The 17,582-nt window shown below is 42.7% G+C and overlaps 1 protein-coding gene across 6 annotated transcripts in view; it reads right to left on the reverse strand.

Annotated features, from left to right (window-relative positions):
• The window catches only part of FRY (FRY microtubule binding protein), a 432,465-nt gene that overhangs the window by 236,463 nt on the left and 178,420 nt on the right, over window positions 1-17,582 (reverse strand). For 3 of the 6 annotated variants that reach the window (XM_037799975.1, XM_037799976.1, XM_037799977.1), the window contains exon 1: window positions 13,555-13,624. The exons of 2 other annotated variants lie outside the window; for them this stretch is intronic. In XM_037799975.1, coding sequence (XP_037655903.1) covers window positions 13,555-13,624 — 70 coding nt within the window. Of the gene's footprint in view, window positions 1-13,554; window positions 14,642-17,582 lie in introns of those variants that run through there. One more of the 6 variants, XM_037799974.1, reaches the window with a different exon arrangement.

Here is a 17,582-nt window from a genome sequence, read left to right on the forward strand (position 1 = left end):
GTCTTAGTCACTCCCTAAAGCAAGGGTCTTGTCTGGCCGAACAATATGATACTGAACCAGCTCACTGGGGCCAGTCATTCTGTGTATGAGGGACACTCGAGAATTGCTGAGTGGGCCTTCCATCACTGAAGGGTGCACACAGCATGGGTAGTGATATCCTCTGTCCAAGACCCTTTAGTAGATCAATCCAATAATTATACTTGGTTTTAGGGCTCTTTGTTAACTTTAGATAAGCTTTTCCTTACTTTCTGCATCATGCCCTATCAAACCCAGTCTCCTAAATCTCACATGCGTAAAAATATACACAACAGAAGGTCCTCTTCCTTTCACCCTAACATGCATTCCCAGCATTATAAGAGTGCTCTCATCCTACCCCGGGCCCAGGGCCCCGAGTAATACTCTGAGGATATCACTGGTATTTAGATGATAGGGTCAGGGATTGAGTCCATTTCTGCATTCCGTGGAACTCTTAAATCTACCAAAACGAGCGCTGTAGCTATATATGGTCAAAAAAAATGAACTCAGATAATGATTTTCAGTTTATAATGATATTTTAATTATTCAATGTATCTGCAACCATCAAGATCAAAAGCATTTGCCCTGCACTATCTGTCTACGGAAACATAACCCTTAGTGCTGAAGCACAATTACGGGGTTCAAGGGGAAAAACGCTCCACGCGGCAGGAAGGGCGAGAGTGTGCTAGAAAGGCAGTGGCAGCCGACAGCCGGCGAGGAGGAGTTCGAACGCTCCGGATGGGAGGTGATTAAGGTCTGGCATGGGCTTGGCAGTGGTGGTGGTAACGGAGATCCAGATGTGGGAAGATGTCATTTGGGGAGGAAAACATGACAAGCCTCAGCAAGGTTTTGAATGAACCACGAGGAAGGGTTGAAAAGGACTCTAGTTTCTTGCCTGGGGCTGACCTAGAGAGAAATTCAGCACTCACGATGAGGAAGCTGGGAGCAGTGAGGGACCTGGAGGACAGAGATGGCATCCTCGCTTCACCAGCTGGAGAGAAAAGATCCCGTTTTGGAGGCGAACACCGGCAATGAGCCATAATGGGGGAGATCTGGTCAAAGAGCCAATGAGTGATACATATGCATAAATGATCTCCCACTCACACACACACAATAACTCTTTCATGGGGTTGATTACAGGTCATATTTTACTGTAGTCATTCTTTATCTAGGTTTCTTTCTTAAGGGTAGGAACTTGACTCATGTCCAGCAGAAAATCCTCTCAAACTTAGAAATTTTTTTATTTTTCTGCTGTCTAAACAAACTCTGTCCAAAGGACAAGGTGCAAAAGATGCATTTCTCCTATTTTGAGGACTAAAAAACACGTTCCAAACTTCTTCCAGCAACTGAATCCCAGTGGCAAGCTTGCGAGGAAGGCCAAGCAAGCACCTGGCTTGTTCAGAAGATCCGGCGGGAATGGCTGCTGGGGCCGGACGCAGGCTTGAATCTGTCTGCTGGCCTCAAGGATGTATAACCTTGGGGAAAATCCTTATTTATTTATGAGCTTTAGGGTTTTCACCTATGAAATGGTATTTGTCTCCACAGGAGATGATGGAGTTTAAATGAGATAGTGCTTAGTGCAGTGGCTGAATAGCCACGTCACAAACGGTGGCTGCTTGTCTGATACACCACGGGGAGGTCCAACTTAGAGACGCAGTGGATAGGGTGTGAGTCAATGATAAAGACCTTGAAGTGAAGAGCTACATCTGAACAGCTAGATGGAAATTGAAGCCTCACTGGAAAATACTGGAAATATCTGAAACAGGCAAATACTTTGTCATTTTTGGTATCAAAGGGACATATTAAGGACATCTCGTCTGCTACCATTGAATGGCACGCAAGCAAATAATACTGTGTACATTAATTCAACCTGACAACATATTTCTGTAAACTTAATATATTCTTTGTTTTTTCTCTCCAGCTGAGAACTTAAACGAGGAGCAGTCTTGAAGGACTCAAGTTATCGATCTAATGCCAGCCTCCCAATCAGCAATAAAAACAGACAACATTTTTTAAGGGGGCACAAGAAAGCAAGCGTCAGAAAATGCTCCCTATTTTTTTTTTCTGAAACTGGAGGCAAAGAGATACAGAATTTTTATTTTAAATACTTTCAAAAATTTTTGGCACTGCCTTTTTTGCCTTTATTTATTTATTTATGTATTTTTTAATTTTATTGAGATTGTTTACATACCGTACAATCATCCAGAGATCCAAAGTGCACAGTCAATTGCCCACAGAACCATCATACGGCTGTGCATCCATCACCACAATAATTTTTTTTTCAATTTTTAGAACATTTTCATTACTTCAGAAAAGACATAAAGACAAAAAAGAAAACTCGAATCCTCCCATACCCTAACCACCCCACTCTCCATTATTGACTCATAGTATTGGTATAGTACATTTGTTACTGTTGATGAACAAATGTTAAAATACTACTAACTGTAGTACATAGTTTGCAATAGGTATATTTTTTCCCTATATGACCCTCTATTATTAACTTCTAGTCATGGTGTCTGTGCCAGTTTGTATATTTATGTCCCCCAGAAAAAGCCATATTCTTTAATGCATTCTTGTGGGGGCAGACATATTACTGTGGATTGGGTTGGAACCTACTGGTTCAGTGTCCATAGAGATGTGACCCATGCAACTGTAGGTGATAACTCTGACTGAATAATTTCCATGGAGGTGTGGCCCCACCCCTTGTTTAGTTTACTGGAGCCCTATATAAGCTCAGACAGAAGGAGCTCATAGCTAGCTGGAGCTGAGACAGACATTTTGAAGATGGCCATTGGAAGCCAACACTGACATTTTGGAGGGCGCCATTTTGAAACGCAACCTGGGAGCAAGCAGACTCCAGCCATGTGCCTTCCCAGCAAACAGAGGTTTTCTGGATGCCAGTGGCCTTTCTCCAGTGAAGGTACCTTTGTGGATGGACACTTTATGGCCTTAAGACTGTAACTGCATAACCAAATAAATCCACTTTTATAAAAGCCAATCCATTTCTGGTGTTTTGCATTCTGGCAGCATTAGCAAACTAGAACAGTGTCATACATTTGCTCTAGTTCATGAAAGAGATTTCTAATATTTGTACAGTTAATCACGGACATTGTCCACCACAAGATTCACTGTTTATACATTCCCATATTTTAACCTCCAGCTTTCCTTCTGGTGACCTACGTGACTCTGAGCTTCCACTTTCCACTACCTTCACACACCATTCAGAACTGTTAGTTATTCTCACAATAACTGCTACTGTCACCTCTGTCCATTTCCAAACACTTAAGTTCAACCTAGTTGAACATTCTGCTCTTAATAAGCAACTGCTCCCCGTTCTTTAGCCTCATTCTATATCCTGGTAACTTATATTTCGTGTCTATGAGTTTACATATTATAATTAGTTCCTATCAGTGAGATCATACAGAATTTGTCCTTCTGTGTCTAACTTATTTCACTCAATATAGTGCCCTTAAGGTTTCTTTATCAATCCAGTTTTTAAGATGGTTTTGTTCACCCACCATACATTCCATCGTAAGTAAACGATTGATGGTTCCCTGTATAATCACGTATTTATGCATTCACCACCATCAGCACTATCTATATAAGGACATCTCCATTTCTTCCACAAAGCAGTAGGAAGAGTCAAAGGAAGGTAGAGATACAAAAGAAAAAAAAAAAAAAGAAAAAAAAAAAGACAGCTAAAAAGCAATGAAAGGAAAGATAGAATTAAACTAAAGTACAATAAAAGAGTCAGACAACATCACCAATGCCAAGAGTCCCATACCCCTCCCTTATGACCCCCTCATAGGCATTTAGCTTTGGTATATTGCCTTTGTTACATTAAAGGAAGCAAATACAATGTTTCTGTTAACTATAGTCTCTAGTTTGCATTGACTGTATTTTTTCCCCAATACCACCCTATTTTTAACACCTTGCAAGGTTGACATTCATTTGTTCTCCATCATGTACAAACACATTTTTACATTTTATCACAACTGTAGGTTTCACTGAGTTACAAAGTCCTAGTCTTTATCTTTCCTCTTTCCTTCTGGTGCCACAGCTTTTTGACATATATTGTGATAACTTACTACAGAGTATATTTCCTACCAGAGCCTCATTAATCTCATGTATAGTTAACCAGTATGTTTATCTTAATAGAATCTTGGATCCTTATGACTCAACTGGAATGTGATATCTACCAAAAAACCTAGAAGAGTGTCCTTTGGCTACATGGTCATATGTTATAAAACCTCCAGCAACTTCCATTAACACCCTATCTCCCTTTACAGGAAAAAAATGCCAGTTTCCAGGCCCAAGAATGCTGGCACTTTAGATTAGAGACAACCCTGTCCCAATTCACTGAGACAGACACACAGGCATTTACTTGTAAAAAACAACAATAAAAAGAAAGTGATAGACTGTCTAGTATGACAACTTTCTCTTATTCAGAATACTCAAAAGCAAGCAAGTCCAAGAAATTGACCAAGCTTAGAAAGTCAGGCTTGAAATCCATCCTCTACTTAGCAGACAAGTTCAATAATGTACAATTCAGCCTCCTTCAGTCCCGGCATTACTGGTGTAGGAGAAAATAGCTGACAAATGTAATGAAGTTTACATAACGCTCATTCTGCAGTAGCATTGTTCAAAACTCTTCCCATTAATCAGCTAGAAACAAAGGATCATGCTTGTTCCTTTTATATAGAGAAGTAAGAGAAGGGGACGATGAAGGTCACACTCAGAAAAATAAGAGAAAAACTGGGAAGAAAACCAAATCATGTATTTGTATAACTGAAGCATTTTATTGATTTGACTCTTGTGTAATAAACCATTTTATTGATTTGCTGAATCTTTTCTACTTAAGCACAACGTTCAAATGGAATTTTACTGAAGCACTGCCCTAGTTAACTGAATACCCTGCCCTTTTTATGGCTGCCAAAGTAAATATTTACCTGTTTAAGGCTAAACTCAAAGAAGTCAGCCTAGTGTGTCTTAACTTAGGAAAAAATTTCTAAAGAAAGTTTTAGCAGTTTTATTGAGATATATTCACACACCACACAATCCATCCAAGGTACACAATCGATGGCTTTCAGTATAATCAGAGTTGTGCATTTATCACCACAATCAACTTTAGAACATTTTCATTACTCAAGAAAAACCCAAAACAAACAAACAAAAAAAGAACCATATCCCTTAGCAGACACCTCTCAATCCTTCTACCCTTCCCCATCCCTGCATACCACTAATCTAATTCTGTCTTTACAGATTTATATATATTTAAAGAAGACTAAAATATTACTCTTAACTATAGTCCATAGTGTGCATCAAGTGTATTTTTCCCATCTACCACTATTATTAGCACCTTGTAAGAGTGACATACATTTGTTATAGACAATGAAAGAACATTCTTATATTTCTACTATTTACCACAGACATTGTCCACCACAGTGTTCACTGTGTTTTACAGCCCCATGTTTTATCCTCTAGATTTCCTTCTAATGACATAGATGACACAAAACTACCCCTTTCATCCACATTCACACACATAACTCAGCGCTGTTAATTACACTCATAGTGATGTGCTACCATCACCTCTATCCATTTCCAAATATTTACAACAACTTAGACAGAAATTCTGCTCAAATTAAGCAGCAGCTCCCCATTCTCTGCTCCTGTCTCCTGGTAACCTACATTCTAGATTCTAACCCTATGAGTTTGCTAATCTACTGGAAATTTAATTGTATATTTCTACAATGTTGTGCTTGTGGCATTAGCTGAGAAATCCTGGAAATTTCAAAGCTGGCTTCCACTGCTCAACTACTTGCACTTTGAAACAGCAGAAGCAGTCAGAGTTGTATATCAAATTAAAGTTTATAAAAGCACTTAAGTAGATTTAAATGTCTTCTCAAAAAAGATCTCAACTCCCTTAAACTGACACGACAACAAATTCTTAAAGCAGCGTAAAATGTATTAGCTACAATGTTATGGCTTTGGCTTAAATTTCCATCTGCAGCTCATCAAATGACTATACAGTAGAAAGGAATTAAACCAAATCAGATTCATTACAAAGTCTGATATGCTGGTAGAATATAAACTTTCACTGTTTAGCATCTGGAGTTTTGGGTGACTAACATTTAAATGCTGTGCTTGTATATTCTATGAAAAAAAAAAAGAAACGTGTTTGTAAGAATATGTTAAGATATTTACTCATTAAATTCTCTCTCTCTCTCTGTTTCACACACACACACACCTTCTCTTTAATCCTCCAAATATTCTGAAGAGTAAAAGGAACATGCAAAATGAAGGATTGCTTAATTAAAATTTGTCCCATTTGCAAAATAATGATAAACACAGCAACCATTATCCACACATTTCTAATATAAAGAATGCCTATCTGAAATGCTTGCTTCTCCATATATTGAAATCTGGTTAAGTGTCCTAGGGTAAATTGTTTACATTCCCCCTTCTTTAGCTATCCTCTAGGAAGAATATTGGAAGACTATCTTCCTGAACTTTGCCTGCAAACATTGGGCTTCCAATAGTTCTCTCATGCAGTGAAAGTACAAATTCATCAGAAGCCTTCAAGCACACCATCCCAAATAAAGTTCTCTGTGATGTGCACTGTGTCTGAAACACCATCTGTTACCCTTCCCCAGGGTTCTTTAAGAACTGGGAATGTTTGCATTAATATTTCTGAATTCTGCACCCAATGACGAAGGGAGGGAGGCTCTGAGATCCTTCATGGTAATGATTCATCTATCAATCTCGCAAAGCAAAGTGTGTCTTGTACATGGTAGCGTTTGTCTTGCTTCTCCAACACTGTTTAACTAGTTAGCATTTTGAAGCAATAATACAAAAAAAACCTGATGCCAAGGTAGTAAGATTTTGAGTATAATCCAGCATTGAGAAGTACGTAAAGATGTTTTTATGGAAAAGGCTATTCCCATTGCTCCACCAAGCCTGGGAATTACAACCTGTCAACTCAAAGAAAGAGAAAGTATTCTCTTATTCACAGAGCCAACAGTTCTACAGCAGAGCAATATTTAAATGAATAATGAGTGGGATGCACCGAATGAGAGAGATCAGTAAGGGAAAAAATGAGGCTAAATCATGTACTATCTTCTTCCACAAATGCCACTCACGTTTCCAGGAAGCGGTTGCCTGCCCAAACTTCTGCACTGGGGTAGCGTGCAAATGGTGGGTGATTCCCAGAGGGCACCCCCTTTTGGAAAAGTAGAAACACCTCAGAATTTAAAGAAGAGGGCTAAGAGAAATGGTAGGGTACAAATAAATCCAGGAAATCTTAATACATGTACTTTTTGGATGAACTCACCGTGGTATACCTTAAGTGACAAATACCAGGCTTCCTTGCATAAAAAGTCCTATCCAAAGGTAAAGACCATGGACTAAGATCATTATTTGTTCATTTGCATCTGATCTGAAACTTCACAGAATATACTGATGTGATGACATAACGGGTATCTCATTACACGGATGTTGAACTTATGGAGAATTAGATCTTATCACTGAAAACCAGGAACATTTAAAAAGAAGCTTATTTATTCATAATCAATGCATTTCATTCTTCAATGAGTTCATGTGTTTTGAAGGTGCTGAGCAAACTACAAGGCACTAAATAAATTTAAGTTACCAGCAACAGAACCTGCCCAGAAAGCTTGTAGAGGAGCTGTCAACCCACAGAACAGCCCCACTCCAGGAAAATGTCATTTCTCATTACCCCAAGCTCACGTCTGAGCTCAGCTCAACCTGAACATCACACAGGGATCAAAGACACTGGCATTACTAATGCAGTGATTGGGACACATATAACTAATCAGTTCTTGAACTGTTCCCCAAAGTGAACTAATAAGCCACAGGTACTAAAATGCTTTAAAAGTGGTATCTTTTAAATAAAGAGACTATTTGCATGTTATATCAGTTGAAAATCTAAATACTGGCAATTTTCTCAAATCTCCTGGGCTGTTCTCAGTTTGTAAAATTATCCAGGTCATCCCTCCTTCTTGCCTATCGCTTCTTGCCTTTCTGACTTTTTCAGCTCTTGTTGGCCACTTCACCGTGCAGCATGCAAAAGTGGGCAAAGAAGTTGAAATTCAATCATTTTGTGCTGTCAGTTCCATAGATGGTTTTATGGTGGAGGAGACTGAAGCTATCAGGTAAAATGAAACACTTGGATTCTAGTTAGATTTCTATTATCCCTGAAAATATTCCCCCTGTTCTCACTGCTGAAGATGATTAAAAGTTTGCTACCATTTCCTAAACAGAAATGTAACACATCAGAGAAACCAGCTGCTCAGGAAGAGAAGCAAAACACCACTGTAAAAGAAGTAAAGATAATAAATATGTTTTTATTTATTGCACTTACTGGAGCCATTTAAATTATTTCTTTATATACATTTTGTTAAAAATAGGGAAAAATCAGCATAAAACACACTGAATAGAAGGAATGGCTCGATTGTATTGTGTGTGTGTGTTTTAATCAGTGGAGCCCAGGCCATAGAACTACCTCTGTATTCTCTGCAACAGTGATGGAGGAGATGAGTGAATGCTCAGCCTTTGAGAGCAGGCCTGTGCTGAGGATATGGTGTTCTCCAGCACTGGTTCTTGGGGGGGCGGGGAGACCGATTCACAGGCACAGGGACAGAGGGAGAAGGAGGTGAACGGGCAGCAGCATCAACAAACAATAATCGAAGTGCCTCTAAAGGTAACCAGAAGTGTTCTTGATCCTTCAATCCGGTAAGAAATCAATGGGATGATCGGTGGGCCTGGGGGAGGGGGTTCTGGCTTTCACCCTGGCACTTACTGGCTTTCAGCAAATCACTGTTTCAAGTCTCGTTTTGTTTTCATCTGTAAAACGTGGATGATACCAACCTCGCAGGGTTACTGGAAGGAGTGAAGATAATAAACAGAGGGGTCATACGGCCCCCAGGGCAGTCCCAGTTTATCAGTTCCAGTGTAATTATTAACTTTCATTCTCAGAACCGTCCCAGTTTGGACAAATAATTATCTGGTTGTCCTACATATAAACCACCTAGCCTAACATCTGATGGAAAGTGGGTCCTTCTAGAAAGTCTTCTAGGACTGATGATGCACTGATATGAGCAAATACCTTTAGTTTGTCTCCATCAAAAAACCCGGGGACAGAGCTTTTCTACCCAGAACTGATCTGGGGTTCTGTTTCTCATTAGGGCTATCAACTACTTTGGCAGAAGTGACCATGGCCTAAAAGAGTTGACCCCTGCCGAGCAGCTAATGTACCGCGGGGACCCAGAGTAACTACTCTTGGGGTGCTGTCTTGGGGCTGCGCTGCTCTGGTACCACCCGAGATTTCCACTTCTGTTAAATCAACTCTACAGAGAGGTTAAAACTAGCCAGAGTGGCAATTTTCCTTAAGCTTTTTTCTCTGTGTCCTTGAGGCACACGCCTCACATAAATTGGCATCAGAGAGTGCTGCTCTGCAGCGAATCAGAGGCCTTTGCAACCGTCACTTGTGCATGGTTTCTCCCTGGCCCCGGTGCTGACCCCAGACTAGCCAGCATTTCCACACTGTACGAAAATAATCTCCTTATCACCACATCTTATCTCACTGCAACATACCTGAAAAGTGCGGCATCTGGTTTTCCCAACTGATGCAAGGTTTTCTATAGCAACATTAGACATCTCACAATGTGCACTGACCCTTTCCTGTTGCAAAGGGATTGTCCAGTGCCCATTGCAGTTTATTTACCAATGGAATTCTCAAGAGCTAAATGGGCATTCAAGTTTCCCTGGTAGAAGGGCTCGAAGGGACAGCAACATTTCCCAAAAGTTATAGGAAAGATGCAAACTACCTTAAAGAGATCAGGGTGATCTTGTTAAATGATTCTGAAGGACACCATCAGTCATAGGCACCCTTGTTCAAATGCATCATGGGGTGAATAGAAATACAAAAGAATCCCGTAAGAGCTTTGAATTGGTGGGAGAGGACCCTTACCAGCTCTGTCAATAAGAAGCAAGCCCTCCTTTCCCAAGAAATAGGTTAGTACTGATCATCCGTTTATGGATTATCTGCTGTAAACTTTTTCTGTAGCATATCAGAAAGGCCAAGGTGATTTTCTGGCCCAGAGAAAATTCCCAGGCCACCTCCCAAGCTGCAGGGAAGTATGCAATTAGGGAAGGCAGGAATATTCTAATAGTAGTGAGGCCGAAAAGGGAGGGAAAGAATAAAAAGTACTTCTGGAAAAAAATGGCCCAAAGCAAGCAACTTGTTTTGGCATCTATTCATGCAGTTCCCTTTGGAGGAGTGTAGCCAGCATTGGCTTTTCATAGAATAATCCATTGAGGATGTAAATGCTAAAGGAAGGAATGATCTAAGTCTGGTATTAAATGGGTTTAGAAGAGAGGGGAGCATGAAAATACATCAATGTATTTTGACATTTATTGAGCATTTCCAATGTGCTAGACATTGTGCTAAGTGCTTTCACACCGCATCTACTCCAATTAGGTACCCATTCTTTCTGCCTCCATTTTACAGATGAGGAAACTGAGGCCAAGCAAGTGATTAACTGTCCCAGGGGTACGAACCATGCATGCTTGGCACAGCAGCCCAGGTTGGGGGCTGATACAGGCACGGGCGAGCTTCGGGGAGCAAGTGGATTAAACACAGAGGAGGACAAGAAGCTGATGCCTGGCCACAGAGCAGAAAAGCAACACAAGAGAGGATGGCTGAGGAGCAGCTCAGAGAGGGTCCTGAGTCGCTGCCACTGCAGGGCAACAGTCAGCAGAATGCTGGGGGGCTCCTCAGGTGGCTCTGTGTCAGGGGCTTAGGTACAGAGGACACTGGAAGCAGGGGTGCCGTTAGGGGACCACTGGGCATCCCAGGTTAAACTGAGGAGGATCTGCAGCAACCATGGGAACCCAAGAGGCAGCAGCTGCGAGTACCTTGGAGTGGCCTGGACAAGATGGGGAAGGAGCAGGAGCACAGGTGTGCAAGGGGACAGGGAAAGCCTCTGCACAGAGGCCCACACAGGACGTTTCAGGTCCGGACATCAAGGCCATTTGAATTCCTGACTACAATAGCATGAAAGGGCAGCCGGGCAGAGAGCGTGTGCCAACGGAGAGAATGCAAACCAACACTGAATAAAGAGCTAGTTCATCTCACCAGGCAAGGACTGGCTGAGATGGCTTGTTAATTCTTCAGGGGACACAGGTCTACAGAAGGCTCCATTCCCCCCACCTGTGTTGTTTTAAAGGGAAACCTTAAACCGAAAGTGCTTATGGGGTCATCTTTCCTGTGATCACCACCGCCCTGCAAAGCAGTCAGCCACAGGCATAGACGCGGTTTTATTGCTTTTTAATGGTTGCACTTGTGTCAGTAAGCTGAGCCTCTGTCCAGCTCCTCCCAGAAAGAGATGCCGGGCAGGCCTGAGCACAGTCGGCCGCTGGCCCTGGGGGCAACCCTTGGGGAGGTTACACTGATCAGGCTGAAGCCCTGAGGCTTCTCTCTTCTAGTCCTTCTTGCACACGAATTCCTTTCTCTCTCCACTACTGAAAATATGTGAAACTTGGTGTTAAGAGTTACGCTAGGTTGTAAGCAGGTTGGTGTTGCAACAAGCTAAAGGAAGACAGAGCAACAAGTACATTTCCCCTTCCTCTTGCAAGCAAGGGCTGCAAAACTTGACCGCTACCCCCCAGCAAAATAAATTAATAAATAAAATAATAAATAGAACACTAGAGAATCGCCAGGGTCACTCTTCAGAAATAAAGAAATTAAGACAGAGGGCAGTACTGTGTCTTTTTCACCTTTGTAGTCCCACAGCCTTGCACACAGTAGGCGTTCAAGAAATATTTGCTGAATGAATTGAAAGAATGCATAATTGTATCGCAGATACTCTCAAAGTAGAAATGAACAAGTCATTTGGAACCATTTCCTGATGCATGGTGGGGGGTGAGTTTAGGGAGAGTGGAGAGAACATGCACTTTGTCTACAGTTGTTTGAAATTATTCAAGGGGAGAGAGATTATAAAAGAAATCCGCTGGTTTCAGTCCTGTCTTGACAGAATTTCCTATCTAATGAGGCCGTGACAAAAATGATGGAAGAAAGTAATCTGGCCTTGGGATACTCAAAATGAAGGTTAGGAGCCACACACTGATGTCCAGGACAAGGGAGCTTTTCAGTTACTGGATAATGGCTGTATAAAGAGGGCTGTGTGTCAGACTCTTTTCATTAATTGAAGGGTGGATAGACGATAGTTCGTCCTTGAGTGTGGAGTTTACACAAACAATGAGTCTAAGTTAGATGATTTACGACTGTAACAAATAAAGAACTGCAGTCTGGAGGCAACAGTGCTGCTCCCAAATGGCTTCACTCTTGCAGAGAAACAGCTTCAGACAAGCCTGTAGTGTATACAGTGGTGCAAAATGAACTGGGAGGAAGGGTTTCTATGGATATCATTGAGTGATGCAGATCCCTAAATACCTTAAGGGTGGAGGTACTTTGGCCCTTTTCTCAAACAACTGCAGCATAGGCTGTCCTGCCCAGGTTTTGTTTACATAAGAACAATCTTGGCCACAGGTCATTTTGTACAGGAGATGATTAATTGCTAGTTCTAGCAGCACAGGTAGATTAATTGGCATGCATGTAATACAGTATCAGAATATTCTTGGAAAATTTTTTTAAAATTTCAAACAATTAAGGATCTGTATCATCTGCTGGTCTTTTATCCAAAGCGAGCACAAAGGCTGCTGGTGAAATAGAGAAGACTTTGTTTTTAAAGGGTACAGAAAATCCAAGGCATCACTGATCACCTAAAGGCCTAATTTTAATTTGATTCTAGCTCCAGATTGTCTTTTTGAAATACCATAAGACTAAAATCTTTAAGTAGGTCAGAAATGGAACTTCAGAAGCCACAATATTCTGATATTCTAATATCTAATTCTAATAAATGATTAGGGTCACGACCTCACTTGTTTACATTTCAGAAGAAGTACATTACAGAGACTATACAAATGATAGGATTTTCAAAAATTCAAATATTAAATAGCATTCCAAACATCATCCACCTGGACAAGGGAGCCATCAAACATCTGCAAATACCTCTCTGTACAAAAAAGATGTCTCTGGTTTTGGGCTAAGTACTTTCCCCTCTTAGACAATACCCTGATAAAACAACTACAAAGTACTCTGAAACCCCTGCCACACCCCTTTGATTAAATGGCACTCACCAAATATTTAGATAAAACCTGGACAAATCAAATAAACAGAGGGAGGAAATGCAGGCTGGAATCCCTGAGCCCCGGCTCCCACCCGCGTCTGGAAGACAGACTAACTTGAGAATTCAATCAAACCAAATCTACTTGTCATTCCATGGCAAGCTCTGCACTTCAGGAAAGCTAGTGCAATCTCTGACATTTTGATTTTCACAGCAGATGGAAGCCCAAAACTTCCTCTGCTCGCAAACATGTACCCAGGGTTGAGGCTGTCGTTCTGGATCCTTATGCAACATTCAGGAAACACACACACACAGGTTATTTTCTATTACTCACTATTACTCCAGGATTTCAGTAGATATTTGATGCTGATTTCAAAGAAGCCGGAATCCTGCTGGCTGGCCATGTCTGCGGCGCACAAAGAGGCGCCCCGGGCTGGCGGCGGCCGGGGAGCAGGTCGGCGAGCGGCGCGGCGGCTGTCACCGGTGGGCGAGGCCGGCCCGAGGTCGGGGGCGGAGAGGAAGGGGCTGCAGGTCCGCCGCCGCCCTGGCAGCGATCCTCACTCAAAAGGCGCCGGCGGGCGGGAGAGATGCTCGGCCGCTCCTCCTCCTCCGGGCCCAGGGCTGCCTTCCCATTTGCTGGGGGCCGCTCTCCCCGCAGTGCTCGGAGGCGGCGGCCGCCGCGGCTTTCATTTCTGGGCTGCCATCCCCAGCGCCGCCCGCCGCCGGCCTCCCGCGGGCCCCGCTGCCGCCAGGTGCCGCTCTCCGGAAGGCCCCACCTGGGCGCCGGCTGCAGGGGGCGCGCGGCCGGGGGTCCTCGGGGCCTCGGGGCCGCTGCAGCGCCGCCCCCTCTCTGCCCGCCGGCTCACCCCGAGGCACCGCGCAGCCCCTCGCTCTGCCGGGGGAGGACTCTCAGGGCGCCCGGGGTCCCCGCGGTTCAGCCACGCGCCCCGTGAGCATCCTCCGTGCGCCCTGGCCGCTGCGCCCCTGGCGTCCGCCTGGGGAGCCGGACCCACCGCCCCGCGCTGCGGCGAGCGGGCTGCGCCCCTGGAGGTGGCGGCGGTGACGTTTGCAGGGCCCCTGGTTGCAGTAGCAAAGCGCGGCCACAGTGAGACGGGCGCGGGGGCTGCTGCTTCCCCCTCGGTCAAGGGCACGAGAGAACCTGCCCTCTGGGCTTCTCCCTCCCGGGGATCGCAGTCATTTGGGGAGGCACCAGATGCGTCCTTAGAGGACGGCGCGCACGGCTTGGTGGGCTTGTCCACAGGATGCCCCAGACTCCACGTTGGATCTGGTTCTCAAACCGCTCCTTTCTGATAGTCGCCCAGGCCGACGGGGCTTATTTTATTTCTCTTAGAAGGATAAGAAGCACAGGCATTACCATGTACCATGGCTTTTTACTTCATGGATTCTTGATATCAGGTTCCCTGCTTTGGGGTAGCTTTGTTTCACGTTATGATTTAGCTTGACTAGGGATTAAATAGGACTGTTGTTCTTTAATAATGACAGGCTAATGTAGGTGGGTGGGCCCTAGCCGACTCCCCCACAAACCATGCAATTCTCCTCCTGCCCCCACCCAGTACTTTTATTATTAATGTTTTCTGAAAGAATTAATAAACCATGTTGGTAATTATTGAACATAACAAATATTGGGCACCCCCGCCCCCCAAATCAACATAGAAATAGGACTTCCTAGATTAGCAATGGAAAGGGTACAATATGCCTTTTTATTAGACTGATAATTTAGGACCTTCAATACAAAAGAGAACTTTTTAGGGCTATGTCCTGAAATGCCCCGAGACGCTTTATCAATATAAGGAGCTCCTCAAACTCCTTAAACTTACACAAAAGGCAGGCACTCAACCAATAAGATTTCCAGCTCCACCAAGAGCACTTTATTCTCATGAAATCTCTGATCAGGTTGACTTCTTTTTCGTTCACACACATGCTAGAGCTGATGAACGAATTTCACTTTGTCACCTGTTCTTTGAATGCATGGGTTCTAGGTGAAATAGGACCCAGATGTTCTAACTTGAAACAGTTACTGCCTTTCCCACAGTAAACGGCCGATGCAAGTTCAATGAATGAGCACAAGGCCCCCAAGCACTTGGAATTAATAATGTATGAGCTCACAGGCTCTCAATGTGGACAGCCCTGATTTGTAACTTCATAGCTAAGAAACCTCAGGCAAGTTATCAACCTTGCTAAACATTAGTTTCCTCATCTGTAAAATGGGAATTATAGCGGTTCTATTTCCTAGGGCTGTTGAGGAGATGAAATGATGTTATGAATGAAAAGTGTTCAGCACTGTGTCTTGCACATAGTAAACATTCCAGTCAACTTTAGCTATTTTGATTTCTATCATTATGAGCTCTAAGGACTCCAGAACAGAACCATTATTTTTTTAAGTTAAACAGATTTTTGTACCATTTATGTGACTTAGAAGGTATGTTACTTTTAAACACCAATGGTAACCATTTGAAGATAGCAAGTTAGAAACGTTTAAAAACAGCTACAAAAAGCAAAGATGCTATTGTTTATTGTCACTCAAACATATAGAGCTTCCCTCAACTGACTTTGCAAAAAGAAATCTTAACTGACTTTAAAAAGTTTTCAAGCTTACAATAAAAATACTACTTTGCTGAGAATGCCACTGCTTATAAATATATTTCAAGAGGAAACTATCATACAGCTTTACATTTAGGAAAGAATGTTTTAACGGCATCTAGCTTTCCCTGTGAAGAGTGAATCATAAGAGCCCAGTTTCTGACCATTAAAACCCAAAATCTGTTCTGGCGTATGCTTTTTTTCTTTCTCTGAGTATCTTTAAAAAGAGCATATGTTGTAAAAGAACTGAAAGGCCTTTTGTTTTGTTGAAAGTTCTGCAAATCAAATAGTGTGACACCTGCTGCAAGCTCTGACAAAACATTTATTCTTTTTTCTGTCTCTGTCCTTCTTTCTCTCCGTGTCTTTGAGGGGTTAGAAAAATGAGGTCAGAACGGTCACCTGGACAGAGGTATTTAAAACACAATAAAATCTGACATTGTCTCTGGCTTACTACTGGACTTCAGTTCAGTCATTTCTGGTAGTCTGAAACTAGCTTAGCTCCTATCTCTGTAAAGATCTGGGACCCTTCATTAAAAATCTTTGAAAACATACAATTAATCTTTAAGCAAGGAATTAGGCCTAGATGGGGGATCAAGGGGTAACAGTAACACAGGAAAAGCGGTGGGCTGCAGAAAACAGTATCAAAGGGTAGAAAGAAGAGAGAAAGTGACCTGAGATAAGCAATAACAATTAATGGCAACATCTACCCTTACTGGGTATTAATATTGTGCTAAAAATACAGATTTTATTTATAATCTATAATAAACTTATATTTACGGGTGTTACATAGTTCATATATATGTTTTATTTATTTAATTATAAGCAAATATATGTATTTATATAAAAATAAATCTATAATTTATTTATAATTTATCTATAATCCTATTTGATTTAAGTACTATCAATAGCCCCATTTTACAGATGAGAAGACTGAGGCTTAAATAGGCATAAAATGAGGTCAAAGTCACACAGCAGGTAAAATTCAGGTCAACATATAAACAGGACTTCCTAGATTGGCAGTCTATCAAATTCCAGAACCTGAGTCATCTATCCCAACTCCCCACCCCCACCGCTCACTGCCCAAAACACAAGCAAGGCAAGATCCGTGGTTAACAGCTTCTTTAGAGAAAGTTCAGGAAGAGATGCTAAGACCCTCTTTATGATGAGAGGGGATGCTTCTGGCCCCAGGGGTTCTCCCCTAACTGCTGCCTCCTGCCCAGCATCAGCCCATGGGGAGAGAGACTGTTCCCCAGGGGCTGTAGCCCCCTTCCAAAGGAAACTAGAGATGCTATTATTTTTCACATTAATTTGATTGACTCATTGCTTCAACAAATATTTATTTTGTGTCTACTGAATGAAAGCACGTTGTCAGATGTTGGGATACAATGATAGTCAGGACAAGAATGCTTCTGGACTTCGGGGAGTTTCGAATCCGGTGGAGAGAGGGAGCAAATGCAGAAACCAGTAAAACAGCAGATTGCGGTATGTGCCGTTAAGGACGTGGTCAAATGCAGTTAGACAAGATGACAAGTAGTGTGTGGGTGGAGGTCAGAAGCCCCTCAGGAGGTGACATTTAAGGGGAGCCTAAACCCTGAGAAGGAGTCATCTAAAGGCCAGGCTGGCGGGTGGCTGAAATGTCACCACAGGAGAGAGCAGGTCCTTGACAGGGTGGGGACATGTCAGGGACACTGGGTGCTAGGCTCACAGGCCCTGATAGGACAGTAGATGTTAGTCTAACCTGGGGGTTGGCAGGTGACAGCT

This window comes from Choloepus didactylus, chromosome 12 (assembly GCF_015220235.1).
Source record: "Choloepus didactylus isolate mChoDid1 chromosome 12, mChoDid1.pri, whole genome shotgun sequence".
Classification (NCBI taxonomy): Eukaryota; Metazoa; Chordata; class Mammalia; order Pilosa; family Megalonychidae; genus Choloepus; species Choloepus didactylus.